At 41.1% G+C, this 17509-nt stretch overlaps 1 protein-coding gene across 6 annotated transcripts in view; it reads right to left on the reverse strand.

Annotated features, from left to right (window-relative positions):
* Positions 1–3026: 3026 nt before the first annotated feature.
* Rbm6 (RNA binding motif protein 6) overlaps positions 3027–17509 on the reverse strand; it is a 51948-nt gene continuing 37465 nt past the window's right edge. For all 6 annotated transcript variants that reach the window (XM_090323423.1, XM_090323422.1, XM_090323426.1 and 3 more), the window contains 14 exons: positions 16942–17002; positions 16140–16400; positions 15622–15782; positions 14956–15053; positions 14302–14344; positions 13459–13540; positions 13122–13207; positions 12125–12271; positions 11214–11309; positions 8754–9014; positions 7756–7830; positions 5975–6072; positions 4557–4686; positions 3027–3266 (listed from right to left, as the gene is read on the reverse strand). In XM_090323423.1, the coding sequence (XP_090179549.1) occupies positions 3141–3266; positions 4557–4686; positions 5975–6072; positions 7756–7830; positions 8754–9014; positions 11214–11309; positions 12125–12271; positions 13122–13207; positions 13459–13540; positions 14302–14344; positions 14956–15053; positions 15622–15782; positions 16140–16400; positions 16942–17002 (1725 nt within the window). In that variant the 3' untranslated portion in view covers positions 3027–3140. The remainder of the gene's footprint in view (positions 3267–4556; positions 4687–5974; positions 6073–7755; positions 7831–8753; positions 9015–11213; positions 11310–12124; positions 12272–13121; positions 13208–13458; positions 13541–14301; positions 14345–14955; positions 15054–15621; positions 15783–16139; positions 16401–16941; positions 17003–17509) is intronic.

A 17509-nucleotide genomic window follows, 5' to 3' on the forward strand; every position in this document is an offset into this window, starting at 1 on the left:
GGAAATGTAGTCACCGGGGCAGCCTGTCACTACACCGTGCTTCTTTTCGTTTTTCGCCTTCTAACCCTCAACAGAGTTGCTGGGTCCGCCTAGGAGCTTTTAGGGTTTCTATTAGGTATAGAAATTGGTTGCAGTTGCTGTAAAGAGCCTGACACCATGTAAAATATGCCTAGTTTGTAAAGAGCGTTCTTAATCACTCACCGAGTTTAGTTTTTGGTTATGATGCTCTAATCCTCACAATTTGAAATGGTACTAAATCTTTTTCTGATGAGGAAATGTTTATGTAAATTGAGACTTCTGTAGGTAGGTTTTTAGAATACCATGCCATTTATATATTCTTTAGTCTTAGAAGTCATTAAGCCAGTGGGGTACTACACATTCTTTCTCTCGACACACACACACACACACACACACACACACACACACACACACGTGCGCACGCAGTTTAACAGTTAATACTTGAAAAGCCAGCCCCCAGAATAGTCTGTGAGACTCATTAATAAAACCCATTTGGCTATTCTCTGCTTTGTGGAAGTAGTTATCTTTTTTTTTCATATTTAATCTATCAACAAATCCATTCTGCCTTCTAAGTTTCTATCTATATTCTGGCTGCTTTTTTGGGGGGGGGGCTCTTGAGCTCAGCCTGGACACTGTCCCTGAGCTCTTCAGCTCAAGGCTACCATCCTACCCCTAGGCCTGGGTATTATGCCTGAGCTCTTCAACTCAAGGTTACCACCCTACCCTTGAGCCAAGCCCCACTTCCCATTTTTTAGAAGTTAATTGGAGATGAGTCTCAGGTCCTTTTGTGCCCTGCTAGCTTTAAACCTTGATCCTCAGATCTCAGCCTCCAGAGTAGGTAGGATTGCAGGTGGGAGACACCACGCCAAGCTTAAAGGTTTTTGTTTTTTGCCTGTCCCAGGACTTGAACTCAAGAGCCTGAGCACTGTTCTTGGCCTTTTCTCAAGGCTAGTGCTCTACCACTTGAGCCACAGCACCATTTCCAGCTTTTTTTATGTATGTGATACCAAGGAATTGAACCCGGGTCTTCGTGCATGCTAGGAAAGCACTCTACCACTAACCTGGCTGCTTCTTAATGTCTGCAGTCCTAGCAAAAGAAATCACTGTCACTGTTTTACAGATGTAGAAGATCATATTAAGTGATGGAATGAGAAATTGAACTACTTTTGTTTCACAGTCCATCTCCTTAATTGATACAATGAAAACTCCAGAAAGGTAGCAACTTTAGTTCATTCCTTATTCTCATTCATTGTCTAGTTACTACTGGCACTTAGCACACAGTTCATACTTAGGACAAATCAATCACTACCAAAGCTCAGTGTAAAATATATGGCAGAAAGAAGCACGCTCCTTCAGAAAGTTAGGATATATTCTGGGCTCTGGTTAGTAAGATGATGGTACCTTCTGGCATTTTTAGGTATAATTTTAGGGAATTTATTTTTCAGGTCATACATACACATTGAAAAACTAGAGCAAGGCAAGGTAGGGGAAGATACCAGTTATAGAAAAGCGCTACTATACTACTCCTTTCTCTCCCTGAGTAAGAAGAAATAGTTAATAATATGTGGATGAATAGTTAAGAATATGGGTGCCACTCAGTGGTGGACCACTTACGCTAGCATGTGGGAGGCCTTAGATTTCATCCCTGGTACCACAAAACAACAAAAAGAGTAAATGGAAGAATGAGTTTCCAAATCAGGAAATTAAAATGCCTTGGAATATTTTCTGGAAAAGTAACTTTGTTTTAATTTTCATTTGCTCACTATTAGGTGTTTGGCCCTGGAAAGTCCAGATAATTAGAAACATGACAATAAATGGAAGAGAAATCTTTGGATTTGGGAATTATAGTTAACTTTCGTCTTCTCTCATGTCCCTCTTTATGCACACATGCCAAACATGTATTTCTTTCTCGCTCTCTTGTTCTTTTGCCAGTGCTGGGATGGAACTCAAGATCCTGGTGCTTTTTTGTGTGAGATGTGAGCTACACCTCGCTCCCTCCCTCCCTCTCCCTCTTCCCCTCTCCCTCTCTCTCAAGACTCTATAGATTTATATGTCTGTATTAACTATAAACCAAAGATTCTCAGATCTCTGCCTCCTGGGTAGCAGGATTATACATGTGCTAACGGCACCCAACTCCATTTCTTTCCTGAGAAAGGGTTGTATCCTGTAACCTAGGTTGATCTTAGAACTCTTTTTCCACTTTTAGCCTCTGGCCATATATTTTCAAATCCTAGTACCATTAAAGAAAAAAAAAAAGTTGTTATCCCTTCAAACTTCTCCACCCCCCACCCCACAAAAGCTGTCTTTTAAAACAATCTTTGGGGGCCGGGAGTTTGGCCTAGTGGTAGAGTGCTTGCCTAGCATGCACGAAGACCCAGGTTCTATTCCTCCGTACCACATACATAGAAAAAAGCCAGAAATGGTGCTGAGGCTCAAGTGGTAGAGCTCTAACCTTGAGAAAGTCCAAGGACAATGCTCAGGCCCTGAGCTCAAGCCCAAGACTGGCCAAAAAAAAAAAAACAAAAAAAACCACAATCTTTGGGAAGTGGTATGTGTTACGATTAGTAGTCTGAGAAAGATTTAAAAGAGGGCCGATCTCTGAGTAGTTTTAGCTCTAGAGTGGTGGCTGGAAAAGAGTGATAATTCTAGAGCAGTGTTTAGTGATTATAAGTATGAAGCATTAAGCTTCTAGCAGGTGCTTGGAGAAGGAGCCATTGCATTGTCCCCGCTCCATAGGAAGATCACACGACAGCTTTCAAAGCTACAATGAATAGGAAAACAGCATATGAAAATGTAATCTACTTTAGCAGTTACTAAAAAAATAGACGTAAGGAGATGCTATTTTCATTGACATCACTGTGTTCCTCCACTCTCTCATGTGGCCAGTAGGTAATATTCCTAGGCTCACTATGGAAGTAGCTACCATTTCAGATGAGCCCACACTTAGGCATTCTCTATCTCCTACCACTAACTCTAACCTCTTTGAGGGAAGTGTTAACAAAATACAATCACATTGAAAAAAAGTTTATTTAAAAAAGTTCTAGCAGCAAGAACAGTAACAAAACAAAAGAGACAGACAAACAAAACAAGGAGGTTTTGTCCTGTAGGACTTGTCTCCGTTCTTAATCTAGTTCTTTATACCGAGCAAACATGACTCTTCGAACAGCATCTCGGTAAGTCTCATTAGACTGTCTCTTGCTGATTCTTCCTGGTGTCCCAACACCAGGTCCCCTCATTTGGCCTTCAGTCTGCAAAACAAAGACAATTAGCTTCAGAGTTAATTCATCTTTGATCACAAGCATTTCTAGGGCAATAAAGGGCAAGATACAGGATAATTTTAAGATGTTTACATTAAATATCCAAGATGAATGAAGAGCGATGGACCACCATGACATTTATCACACAGGAGGTAACAGAAGCTCTGTAACACAGAAGCTAATCTCCTGTGATAGGCATTTTCCCCAAAGGGGCAAATTTTCCTCTGATCACCTTTTTCTTTTTTTTTTTGCCAGTCCTGGGCTTGAGCTCAGGGCCTGAGCACTGTCCTTGGACTTTCTCAAGGCTAGAGCTCTACCGCTTGAGCCTCAGCACCACTTCCGGCTTTTTTCTATGTATGTGGTACCAAGGAATCAAACCCGGGTCTTCGCTCATGCTAGGCAAGCACTTTAACCACTAGGCCAAACTCCCAGCCCTCACCTTTTTCTTTCTAGAAAAAGGGGTTTGAACTTAAAGCCTCATGTTTTTGTTTAGCTTTTTTACTCAAGGCTGTCACTGTACCACTTGAGCCACTTTCAGGTTTTTACTGGTTACCTGAAGGTATGGGATGACTTAGAATAGAACCTCAATCCTCAGCTGTCTTTTTTAGTAGCTAGAATCAAAGCATGACTGTAGTGCCAAGCTTGATCAGTTTTTCTTGAGGGCCCTGAGATGTTTTTTTTACAAAAGGCTGGTGCTTTACCATTTGAATTATAGCTCCACGTCTGGTTTTTTCAATATTTTATTAGAGATAAGAGTCTCATGGACTTCCCTGCCCGGAATGGACCATGATCCTCAGATTTCAGCCTTCTGAGTAGTGAGGAGCCACAGGCACCCAGCTCATTGGTTCTTTTTTACTAAATGAGACTTTATTCTCAAATTGATGGGAATCTCATACAACCTCAATGCTCACCCTTTATGTAAAAATATGATAAACCCCATTTCAATTTCTCCTTCTTCCCATCATCAATCAAACATCCAAGGACCCAGCACAACCATGCTATACCATAAAGATAAAGATTGAGAGGTTCCTGGCTCAAATGGTTGAGTGCTTACCCAGAAAGTACAAGGCATAAGAGTTCAATCTTTAGTACGATTGGGGGGGTGGGGTAGGGGAGAGAAGAGAAGAGGGTTCCTTGACTCTCATATCTCATATCCTACACCTATAGTGGGGGAAAAAAAAAAAAAAAGCTGAAAGGCAAGGATAACACTCCAGGCCAGAAAGCGAAAGTGAAGTATATTCCAGGATCACATAGCCCCAAATAAAACAGAAATCATTTTACCTCTTCTGACGAACCCAATCCAGGATGGCTATATCCCAGGCCAGCTCCTTTCCTCCAGCCACTGGTCTGCTGGGCACAGCCTCCTTTGCTGCTAGTGTCTAAGTCTTCTTTATCAACAGGGTTATGATCACTATAAGAAGCAGATATAACATTACTTCCAAAGAGACCTGCTGTGAACCTAACAAAAACCTCTGTCCTTTTTGATTCAGATCTGCTTCCTATAAAGTATACCTATATGGTAGGCTTGTTCTGGGAATACAATGATGAGCAAGATTTGCTCCTGTTTATGGGATTAGGTACACTGGATATCTACTAGAACAATGTAGGGAAAACAAACTCTGAGATGGGGGGGGTCATCATCCAAAATGAATTTCAACAGGAATGTCTAAGCTGGGTTATAACGAAGAGTTTATGACCTAGAAGTATAAGAAGAAAGAAAGACAAACCATTTGTTCAGAAGATTGGTAGGGATTCAGAAACATAAGGTTACATGAGGCTAGACTGGCTTGAACTTAGGGCCTGGGCACTGTCCTTCAAGTTTTGTGCTCATGGCTAGTGCTCTAGCACTTGAGCCACAGCTCCATTTCCTGCTTCTTTTGGTGGTTAACTGGAGATAACTGTCTTATAGGGTTTCCTGCATGGTTGGCTTCGAACCATAGTCTTCAGATCTGAGTAGCTATGATTACAGGTGTAAGCTACTGGCATGAGGTCTAGCTCTACATTTTGTTGGATATCTGGAGATGGAATCTCATGGATTTTTCTGCTCAGGTTGGCTTTGATCTTTCAGGCCTCAGCTTCATTATAGAAGCCAATGGTGCCTGACTTTGCAAAACTTTTTACCCCTAGGTTAGCCTCTCACTGCGATCTTCCAAATCTTTGCTTCCCAAGTAGCTATGATTATAGGCTTGAGCCACTCTTCTCAATAAATCTGGCAAATCTGACACCTAATATAGTCCTCTTTCCATATTCACAGCCTGTTCTCAGAATATCATGATCTCTCACTTGAATCACAACACAAGCTGCTCTCAAAAATACAAAGCTAGATCAATACACTGCTTTAAAGTCATTCCACAATTTCTTTTTTTCTTTTCTTTTTTGCCAGTCCTGGGCTTGGGCTCAGGGCTTTAGCACTGTCCTTGGACTTTCTCAAGGCTTAGCACTCTACCACTTCCAGCTTTTTTCTATGTATGTGGTACCAAGGAATCAAACCTGGGTCTTCATGCATGGTAGGCAAGCACTTTAACCACTAGGCCAAACTCCCGGCCCCTCACTGGATTTTAATGTTTATTTTACAAGACACATTATTACCTAAACTTCTTCTATTCACTGTACAAATGGTCAAGAATAATACTTAGAGAGATAATGGCTTTAATTCTAGGTCTTGAAAGCTAAAGGTGAATAAAGAGTTTACTTCATACCTGTCAGTTTCTCTGGAGTATTTGATCCGTTTCCTTTCTGGAGAGTCAAAAGATTGAAGCTTTTCCCTGCGATCACTTCCTTTTTCTTTAAATCTCCCCTGTAGGTGAACAGAAGAACAGACCTGAGATTTTTCACCTTAGGGATTGAAGAGTGGGGAAGCTCTATTCAACTCCTAATTTTGAGGTGGAGATATAGGGTTTTACTATGTATCCAGCCGTAACTTTCATTGCTCCATACTTTTTTAACTGGCAAATTTGGAAAGAATAAAGGTGGTATACTTGGCTCATCCACCTTTTCCCTTTATGTAAAGCAAAAGCAAATGATTTCTCCATAGGTCTCTATAAGTGGATTTAATTAGTTATAATGCTGGGACTTGAACTCAGGGATTTGCACTTACTACAAGCACTACACTACATTGCTATCACTTAACCCATGCCTCTAATGTCATTTTATTTCTTTTTTTCTTCTTAGACATAATCTTGGTATGTAGTTCAGTCTGGCCTCAAACTTGTGATCCTTCTTGCTATTAACCTTCTTCTGAGTTGCTGGGATTACAAATGTGAACCACTATGGCCAATCAAAAAAATTTTTTTTTCTAATCATAGATTCTTAACTAAAACATATAAGACCTATCTAAGGGGCTAGGAATGTGGCTTAGTGGCAAAGTGCTTGCCTAGCACACATGAAGCCCTGGGTTTGATTCCTTAGTACCACATAAACAGAAAAAGCCACAAGTGGTACTAGCCTTGAGCAAAAGAAGCTTAGGGGCAGTGCCCAGACCCTGAATTCAAGCCCCAAGACTAAAAAAAAAAAAAAAAAAAAAAAAGCCAAATGGATCTGGATCTCATAATTGGGCTCTGCTGAGTCTGCGTACTCATGCAATCTAATAAGTCCATTTAGCTTTCACACTAAGCCTTCTCCAACTTAGCCTAAAAGTTATAGCAAAAGATGGTATTCAGCTGTTCTGCTTAACTACTTCATTTTTTTTCAATTGATTTAAAAGCTCAATAAGAAAGAACTCTTTGGCCGGGAGTTTGGCCTAGTGGTCAAAGTGCTTGCCTAGCATGCATGAAGACCCAGGTTCGATTCCTCGGTACCACATACATAGAAAAAAAGCCAGAAGTGGTGCTGAGAGGCTCAAGTGGTAGAGCTCTAGCCTTGAGAAAGTCCAAGAACAGTGCTCAGGCCCTGAGCTCAAGCCCAGGACTGGCAAAAAAAAAAAAAAAAAAGAAAGAACTCTTTATCTATCTGGAGAACCTAATACCACCATTTAGGAAAGTATCAATTACATTAAGATATAAACAATAAAATGCATCCATTTCAATGTAGAAAAAGTTCCAGGAGTTTGGCCTGGTGATAAGGGAGCTTGCCTAGCATGCACGAAGACCTGGGTTCAATTCCTCAGTACCACATACATAGAAAAAAAAATCCAGAAGTGGTGCTGAGGCTCAGGTGGTAGAGCTCTAGCCTTGAGAAAGTCCAAGGACAGTGCTCAGGCCCTGAGCTCAAGCCCAGGACTGGCAAAAAAAAAAAAAAAAGCTGGAAGTAGTGCTGTGGCTCAAGTGTCCTTGAGAAAGCCCAAGGACAGGCCCTGAATTCCAGTTTTAGGACTGGCAAAAAAAAAAAAAAAGTCTCAATGTAGAAAAGTAAGTTTTGACAAATGTATATATACAGTGTTTTGGGACCTCTGTCTTCTTGTGAAGAGTGATCAGTATAGCCTATAAAACATACATCATAGAACCAAGCAATTGGAGGTCAAAGAGTAACAATAAAAATTTACCTCCCGTTCTCTCCTCTCTAGATAAGCTAGTTCCTGCTCTGACTGTTTTATCTTCCGGTGGATTTCCAGGTTTTGCTGAGAAAAGAAGAAGGAATTCTGTAAGTCTAGTAAAAGTGGTTTCTGTGCTGGGAAAAAATTTAAATACAGTTCTCTTACACCTTTATCTTGCAACATCTTCTAGGAGTAATGAAAGAACATGAGTCCAACTAGAAGCTTTGTTTATAATTTGGTTCCTTGATCATAAATAGGAAGACTGCAGGGGAGAACTAATTTGCAGTTTATAATAATAATCACTACATGAAGAGACAGCAGTATCTGAATCACTTATGGGGAGAATTACATACTGTGACAGCTGGAGAAAAACGAGGTGAAGTTGCCAAGTACCAAAGAAGAAAAGAGATGTATTTGAGGTATAATTAAGTTAATGGCAGAACTAAAATGATCACTAAACTCAGTGAAGTCGACTTTCTACACAACAACCCTTTTTCTTTCTACTAATCTTTTATATCTAGTGTCATAGCTATATTGCTTGTCTTAGGTCTATAATCTGAACTTCTTTAAAGCAGGGGTTAGTCTTAATTCAAAGCACTTCATGAATAAAAAAATGGAAACAAGGCTGAGTTTGGCCTAGTGGTAGAGTGGCTTGCCTAGCATGCACAAAGACCCAGGTTCGATTCCTCAGTACCACATACATAGAAAAGAAAGCCGGGAATGGTGCTGAGGCTCAAGTGGTAGAGCTCCATCCTTGAGAAAGTCCAAGGACAGTGCTCAGGCCCTGAGCTCAAGACCAGGACTGGCAAAAAAAAATGGAACCAAATTCATTCCTGAATTTTATTCAAGTTCAGCTGATAGGAACTAGGGACGATATAGATCAAAGAACAGCCTAAGCTTCTTTATCCTCATAATGCTCATCAATGCTAAAAGCCAAAATCTAAAAAATCATGGCCTCACATCACTTTTCAGTCTTTTGGCTAAGATTAATTCAGTGTAAATAATACCTTGTGCAGATCTGACAGCTGCTGGTGTTTGATTAGAACTTCTTTATTGGGAAACTGCCTTCTACAGAGCAGACAAGCCAGTTTATTCCAGTCAGTAAGTTTGTCTTCTTCATTCTCCTTCTTGGTCAGCTCCTCCCGCTGCTGGGTCGGTGCTGTGCGGGGTTGCAGGGGAGGGGTCTGTTCTTCTTCCTCTTCTTCCTCATAGTCACTGTCTCCTCCATATTCACCCAGGAGGCCAATCAGTGGGTTTACTACCTTAGGCTGGAAGAAGACCAGGGATCAATATCAAACTCTGCATACACTTTGCCCCCCCACCTTTTTTTTTTTTTTTTTGCCAGTCCTGAGGCTTGAACTCAGGGCCTGGGTACTGTCCTTGGGCTTTCTCAAGACTAATGCTCTACCACTTGAGCCACAGTAACACGTTTAGCTTTTTCTGTGTATGTGGTACGGAGGAATGTGGTATGTGGTACCAGACTTCATGCATGTCAGGTGAGCACTTTATCACTAGGCCATGCCTTGGCCTTGGAGCCCCCCGCCCCCCTTTTTAAAAGATATTCTGATATACCTCCTTTACTCTCCTTCAGTTACAATAACAACCTGGGTTCAAAACAGGACCAATAACCTTGTTGCCCATTTCCAAGGTAGAAGCATCATGACTTGAATTAGATCATGTCCCTTGCTTATAGAAGTTCCCATGTAAGGCTGGGAGTTTGGCCTAGTGGTAGAGTGCTTGCCTAGCATGCACGAAGACCCAGGTTCAATTCCTCAGTACCACATACATAGAAAAAAGCCGGAAGTGGTGCTGAGGTTCAAGTGGCAGAGCTCTAGCCTTGAGAAAGTCCAAGGATAGTGCTCAGGCCCTGAGCTCAAGCCCAGGACTGGCAAAAAAAAAAGAGGGCCGGGAGTTTGGCCTAGAGGTTGAGTGCTTGCCTAGCATGCATGAAGACCCGGGTTCAATTCCTCGGTACCACATACATAGAAAAAAGCCGGAAGTGGTGCTGAGGCTCAAGTAGTAGAGCTCAAGCCTTGAGAAAGTCCAAGGACAATGCTCAGGCCCTGAGCTGAAGCCCAGGACTGGCAAAAAAAAAAAAAAAAAGAAGTTCCCATGTAAATGAGAGAGAGTAAGAGAAAACAGAATATGCATAGAAAATAGCAAAAGAATTAAAAATTTTTACAAAGAAGTGAGCAACAGCTCTAAATCACTGTCTAGGGGTGGGGAATCTGACCTGAGGGCCATAAAAAAACTGGCAAAATCATTTGGTTCATCATGGAAGAGACACACATGCTTCCCAAATGCTTCCCATCAGCTACCTGTGGCTGCCTACCTACATTTTTTGTTGTTGTTCATAAATGATATATTGTAAGTATTCAAATGAACTGGGAGGGAGGGAAAAGGTGATACTGTTCAAAAAGAAATGCACTCTTTACCTGACTTATGTAATTGTAACCCCACTGTAAATCTATAACAATAAAACAAACAAGAAGGGCCGGGAGTTTGGCCTAGTGGTTTAAGTGCTTGCCTAGCATGCACAAAGACCTGGGTTCGATTCCTTGGTACCACATATATACAAAACAGCCGGAAGTGGTGCTGAGGCTCAAGTGGTAGAGCTCTAGCCTTGAGAAAGTCCAAGGACAGTGCTCAGGCCCTGAGATCAAGCCCAGGACTGGCAAAAAAAAAAAACAAGAAAAAAAAAATCCAAATAGACAGGTGCGATGGCTCACAGAGCCTGTAATCCTAGCTATTTAAGAGGCTGAGATCTGAAGATCACTGTTCAAAGCCAGACCGGGCACTAAAGAACATGCAACTCTTATCTCTAATTAACCTCTAGAAAATGGGAAGTGGGACTGAGGTTCAAGGGGTAAGGGGATAGCCTTGAGCTGAAGAGCTCAGGGATAGTGCCCAGGCCCAGAGTTCAAGCCCCACAACCCCCAACCCCCAAAAAATAATCCAAATGGCACCTGGCAGAAAAAGGGGTTCCCCATTCCTGTAAGGAAACCTCTAGAAAATAGAAGTGGGGCTTGGCTCAAGGGTAGGGTAGAAGCTGCAGAGCTCAGGGACAACACCCAGGCCCAGGGGTAGGGTGGTAACCTTGAGCCGAAGAGCTCAGGGACTGTGCCCAAGCAGAGTTCAAGCCCCATGACCCACAAAAAAAAGAAAACAGAAATTTTATTAAAGCTATAACTAACTGACTTCCGAGGTATACTAAACGCCACCCAATAAGCATTCAGAAAGAATGGGCTCCTGAGAAAAGATGTAGATAAATAGTATGGGTAGATGCTACAATGAACTGGTAATAGTACTAATAGTAAAGTGGAACTAGCAAAGAGTAGCTTATTGTTTTAGGTACAGGTACCTTATAGATACAGACACACATATATAAAGAGTCCTTATTTGTGAGACACGAGATTGAAAGGACCAACCTTTAAAAGAACCTCAAAAAACCTTTAAGGGGAACTTACTGGAGGGGGACTCTCTTCTTTCTTCACAGTGGGAGGCAAAGGCTTCTTAAAGACATCTTCTGGGGGGGACTTCCCTTCATTAACATTTTCCTGAAACTGATCAAAACTGGAGGTAATCTTACAAGATATTCATTCATAACAACTATGTTAAGAGTTGACCCTAGCTGGGTGCTGGTAATTTACACGAATAGTCCTAGTTATTCAGGAGGCCAAAATCTGAGGATCATCACTCAAAGCCAGCCCCAGCAGAAAAAAGTACATGACATTCTTTTATCTCCAATTAAGTGGTGCTATGGCTCAAAGCAATAGATCACTAGCCTTGACCACAAAAGTTCAAGGACAGTGCCCAGGCTGAGCTCAAGCCCTACTACTGACCCCCACGCCACCCCCCCAAATAAATAAAGCTAACCCCATTTATTGTCTGGTTTTCTGAACCTTCAAATAACTATAATGTTGCTATAGTAATTTTGAAATACAGAATCTTTAATAGAACCTTTAATAACTTAAATTATTTCAGAGCTTGGGATATAGCTCAGTAGTAGACCATTTGCCTAATCTGTGAAAGTCCCTGGGTTCAAGCCCAAGCCAGAAATGGGGCTTGAACTCAGGACCTTGTGCCCTTGCTTGTTTTTTTTCACTCAAGGAGATTGCTCTACCACTTGAGCCAAAGGTCCACTTTCAGCTTTTTGCTAGGTTAGTTGCAGATACAAGTCTAACTTTTCTGACTGGATTGTCTTTGAACACTGATTCTCAGATCTCTGCCTCCAGAGTACCAAGGATTATGGGTATAAGCCACTAGAGTATTTTTAAATTAACTTTACATCTCAAATCTAGATCTCATCTGTCCACAATGCATATATTGTAATCTGTAATTGTGTGGTATAAGACAGCAGACTCACAAGTTGTCTTACCCTTGTCATTCCTCTGTCTTTTTTCTCTTTGCTATCTCTTTTAGATACTTCCTTCTTACTATTTGACTTTCCTTGATTAGTAGGCTTCTTTTCCTTGATCTCTTCTTCCTCAGGTGAGCCAGGGTCCTGAGGCACATAGACTTCTTGCTGTGATACAGTTGGAAAGAGGTAAGTCAATGAAATGTTTCACTTTTCCACAATGCCAGGTCTAAGGAGCATAGTAGTAGCCTTTTTTTTTTTGCCAGTCCTGGGCTTGAGCTCAGGGCCTGAGCACTGTCCTTGGACTTTCTCAAGGCTAGAGCTCTACCGCTTGAGCCTCAGCACCACTTCTGGCTTTTTTCTATATGTTGTACCAAGGAATCAAACCCGGGTCTTCATGCATGCTAGGCAAGCACTTTAACCACTAGGCCAAACTCCCGGCCCCAATAGTAGTAGCCTTTTAAGGAAAAGAGTAATTCTCTTACTCACAAGTCCAAGAATCCCTATCAATCTAAAAACTTATTCCAAGGATCAGGGCATATCTAGATCATCCAATATACATTGTTCCAAAAGTAGCATTGTTCTTACTTGTAATGCTATAAGGCATTAATTTTCCATATAGGCATCACTCAAATTCCATAAATTTAAACTTTTCCACTGTTCATGCAATGAACATTGTGAGAACAATAATAATTATTATTATTTGGTGCCATTCCTGGGTCTTAAACTCTGGGCCTGGGTGCTGCTCTTAGCTTTTATTTGGTTCAGAGCTAGTGCTCTACCACTTAAGCCCACAGCTCCACTTCTGGCTTTTCGGTGGCTGATTGAGAGACCAGAGTTTCATGAACTTTTCTGCTCAGGCTGGCTTTAAATTGCAATCCTTAGATTTCGCCTGCTGAGTAACTATGATTATAGGCATGAGCCACTGGCACCTGGTCAGGGAATAATATTTTCAAGTGAGAAATTACGGGTATTTTTTTCAAAAGGATTATGGAGAGTAAACGAAGTCAAAACTCACCTGGGTGTTGGGGTCATAATAAGTTCCTGCCAAGGGGTCGTAATAGTAGCCAGTAACAGAATCATATATGTAGCAGTCAGATGATGCTATACAGAATAAAAATCAGAGCGGGCATTAGTCATTGTCCAATGAAGCTCTTACTGGGATCTCATCAAGGACTGCCTTCTTATAACTGAGGCAGCCAAACCAAACAGAAGAAGAGTCTATACAACATTGCTCTCTTTGAATGAGTATTCCCAGTTAACAACTTCTCTTTACTAACCTTGTGACACACAGATTTCAAATAATGAATAGTAAGACAAACAAGAAGTAGAAAAATAAAACAAAAGTTACTTACACTGTTGTCCTTGTCGATTTGCATCTGAGGACCAATCTGAATTTCTGCCACCTCCTCTCCTATCTCGAAAATATTTTTTACCCTATTAGAGAAAGGCAAGTTAAAATTATCCAATAGGCACTAACTTTTTTTTTTTGGGGGGGGGGGGCAGTCCTGGGGCTTGAACTCAGGGCCTGAGCATTGTCCTTTGGTTTTCTCAAGACTAGGGCAATACCCTTTGAGCCACAGCACCACTTCCAGGTTTTTTCTTTGTATGTGGTACCAAGGAATACATACCAGACAAGCACTTTACCACTAGGCCAAACTCTCAAACTCCCAGCAATAGCTATTAACTTTTTTTTTTTTTTTTGCCGGTCCTGGGGTTTGAACTCAGGGCCTGAGCATTGTCCTTTGGTTTTCTCAAGACTAGAGCAATACCCTTTGAGCCACAGCACCACTTCCAGGTTTTTTCTTTGTATGTGGTACCAAGGAATACATACCAGACAAGCACTTTACCACTAGGCCAAACTCTCAAACTCCCAGCAATAGCTATTAACTTTTTTTTTTTTTTTTTGCCGGTCCTGGGGTTTGAACTCAGGGCCTAAGCACTGTCTTTGGGATAGTGCTCTATCACGTGAGCCACAGCACCACTTCCAGCTTTTCTATGTGTGTGGTACCAAGGAATCACACCTGGGTCTTTGTGCATGCTAGGCAAGTACTCAACCACTAGGCCAAACTTCCAGCCTGCTAGTCACTAACTTTTTATCACTCACTGCAGAAAACTCAAAATCACCTTTCAGCCTCCTGATTTATTTTCACCTGATCATTTTTAACAAAAGACTCCCCCACTTGTTAAAAGCCTACCTGATAGTAATGCATGTGGTCAGAATGGTCCCCAGAATCATTTCTGCAACAAATAACACAATATATCAAGAGCTTGCTACCCAAAAGAACTTGAGAAATGCCTAATCCTATAGATTCACTGAGAAATTGTCTTCTCCATTTTTCAGGGAAATAAATCAACCAGATAGCAGTGATCTAGACACTCATGAGGGGGACAACAGTTGGACTCTTGAAAGCTATCTGTTAGAGCAAAAAAGCAATTGAATGAAGAGTGCTAAAGCAAAAGTTGTCTCATCTCTGTAAACTTGTCTCTCCGTTCCTTGGTGAATACAAGTAAAAGACTAATGGGGAATTAAGATTTCTTAGCACTGTGGGGAAAGTCAAGACAGCATTAACTTTGGATTCCACAGGGCAAAGATGCATCAATTTTTTCTGTGCATACATTCAAGACTTATTATTTGAGACATAAGATATCACAAAAAGCCTAAAGTACCTAATAATGTTACTTAAGAAAGAAAACAATTCTAGAGTCAGCTCAAGGTAGACTACAAAAAATAAAAATGTATCAGCTGACAAGACTTTATACCCTATTTTCTGTCCAGCCGGAAAGAATTTCTCCTCAAAGACTAAAGTGAGTAAGGGTACTATAAAAGGATCTTCATCCCTCTGCCTTACCTTCGTTTGCCAGTGGCCAGGTTAACAGCTACCATCTTCCCATCAATGCTAAATGGTGGATCAAGGTTCTGCAAGATCTTCACTACCCGAAGAGCTTCCTAGAGAACCAAAGTCACACCCTTAAGAAAGATAACTGAACATGAATTTGCCTTCTTGGAAGAGAAATTCAATAAGCATAATCTTTTATTCTTTTTCTTTCTTTTGTTATCTTTTTTGTGCTGGTACTGGAAGCTTGACCTCAGGGCCTCAAGCCTTTTTATCCTTCGCTGGTACTCTATGATCTGAGCCATAACTCCATTTCCAGCTTTTTGTTGGCTATTTGGAGACAGTCTCAAATTTGCCTGGGTTGCCTCCAAATCTCAATCCTGAGATTTTAGCCTTCTGAGCAGCTCAGCTCTAACTTTTGAGAATAATTATTTCTCATCTGAATAAACATTAGACCCAAAGGAAGGTATTTTTATACTTCAATTTTTTGGAACAGGGTCTTGTTATATATGCCAGCCTGGTCTGCAACTTTTCTATATAGTCCAGGCTGGTCTCAAACTCACCATCCACCTGCCTCATCCTCCTGGATGCTGGGATTACAAGTGTGTACCACCACTTCCAGCTTCTGAGGGGTCTTTAGCCAGCTGTCTCTAGACCATTTCAAAATGGGGGAGAACTCACTGCATGGGAGTCGAGGTCTATAAAGCCGTAAGTGTGGCCCATGGGGCCAGTTCTGTTCTTGATGATACGGACGTTGGCAGTAGTAAGGTGGACATAGGGCTCCAACACTTCCACTATCACCTCAGGTGGAGTGGAACGATAGATGCGCTTTAGCATGATGGCTGTATGAACCATGAACAAATAGGAAAGGAGAAAAGAAAGAGAAAAAGAAATATTTGAAGTTTCAAGAGCCCAATAATCACTTTTTACTCTAGATAAGTATTTCCTAATTTCCTTTGCCAAAAGTAAGGTAATGCCACATTGAATTTGTATAGTAATTTGTCTCTAGAGGATGTAGATTCTTTCAATTAGTAAGTTAGGCTACTAAGTTAGGCTTAATGAGTAAGACTGACAAAAAGTAATTACCTCTATAACCAGACTACATACAATTTCATTAGGGTTTGGACAGCAGTTGGCTACAAGCCACAATATGTTATCTATGTTCTCAGTATGGTAACAAGAACAGATAAACCACTTACTTTTGCTCTCTCCATCCTGGCGTGAGTCTCCAGACCACTGCTCTTTGTCTCTGTCTCTTCGGAAAGTAAGCCCTTCCCTTCGAGAATGAGTCAAGTATCTTTCTGCTTCTCTCTTTTGATAGCCCAAGCGTGGGTCTTGACTATCTTCCCGCTTCCTAGATTCAAACTCCCTATCAGCAGGCCGTGGGGGCTGTTTTTCTGATGGAACTGGTATGGATGTTTTCTGAGGTTGAGGATAGGTTACTAATTCTTGTTTGACATCTGTCATAGAATACAAATAGAAAGAGAACCCACATAAGGTTTTATTAAGAAACACTACTACTTCAATCTTCCTTACCTGATATTTATACTGGAATATTTTTAATCGTATTTCAGAAATATCTACAAAAAGCCTGGCAGTTGTTGAGAAAAGACTTATTTTACTAAGCTAATGGGGCAGCTCACAGAAGTTAATAACCGAACAGTTCACAAAAATTAACTATCCAAGCAGTTAAGAAAATCTTACAAACTTCCTATCATGTATAAAATACCCAGATGCAACAAATCCATGCGAATACACTACTAGACCTAACTATAAGACAAAATGTAGGTCCCAGCCCTCAGGAGACGGAAGCAGAGCAATACCAAATTTGAAGCTAGTCTGCGCTATCTAGTGAGTACCACACTGATTAGGGTATATAGTAAGACCCTGTGTCAAAAAAATGAAGAAGCTGAGCATGGAAGGCTCATGCCTATAATCCCAGCTAATTAGGAAATAATTTGTTCAGTGAGTAAGATAAATCCCATGACTTCTACTGCTTACCTTCTTTTGGGCCCTTGCAGAATGAACATGAAGAGTGATGTCCACCAGTACTGGCCTTACACTGAAAGAAAAAAGGAAAAAGTTCAATTTGATCATAAACTTTTTTTTTTTTTTTTTTTGCCAGTCCTGGGGCTGGGCATTGTCCGTCAGCTTTCTCAAGGGTAGTGCTCTACCACTTGAGCCACAGTACCACTTCCGGCCTTTTTTGTATATGTGAGACCATGGAATCAAATCCAGGGTATGGTAGGAAAGCACTCTACCACTAGGCCACACTCCCCACCCTTACCATAAACATTTAAAAAACTTTATGAATATATAACAGTAACACTTGCCAAAAATGGAAAGAAACAAGCTATAGCATAGGATTCCCTTAAAAATGTAAAGACTATGATTCCCCCCCACCCCTTTTTTAAACAATAATGCCAGACAGGATTCAATGAACACCATGCGCCATGCCTTTGTCCTGAACAGGTATGTTTTAACTCAGTGGCTAATACTTAAACTGGATATAACATGTACTACATAATACTTACATAGCTCTTTGCTACTGTATATGTTATTACCTGTT

Source organism: Megascapheus bottae, chromosome 32 (assembly GCF_031878675.1).
Source record: "Megascapheus bottae isolate mThoBot1 chromosome 32, mThoBot2.hap1, whole genome shotgun sequence".
Classification (NCBI taxonomy): Eukaryota; Metazoa; Chordata; class Mammalia; order Rodentia; family Geomyidae; genus Megascapheus; species Megascapheus bottae.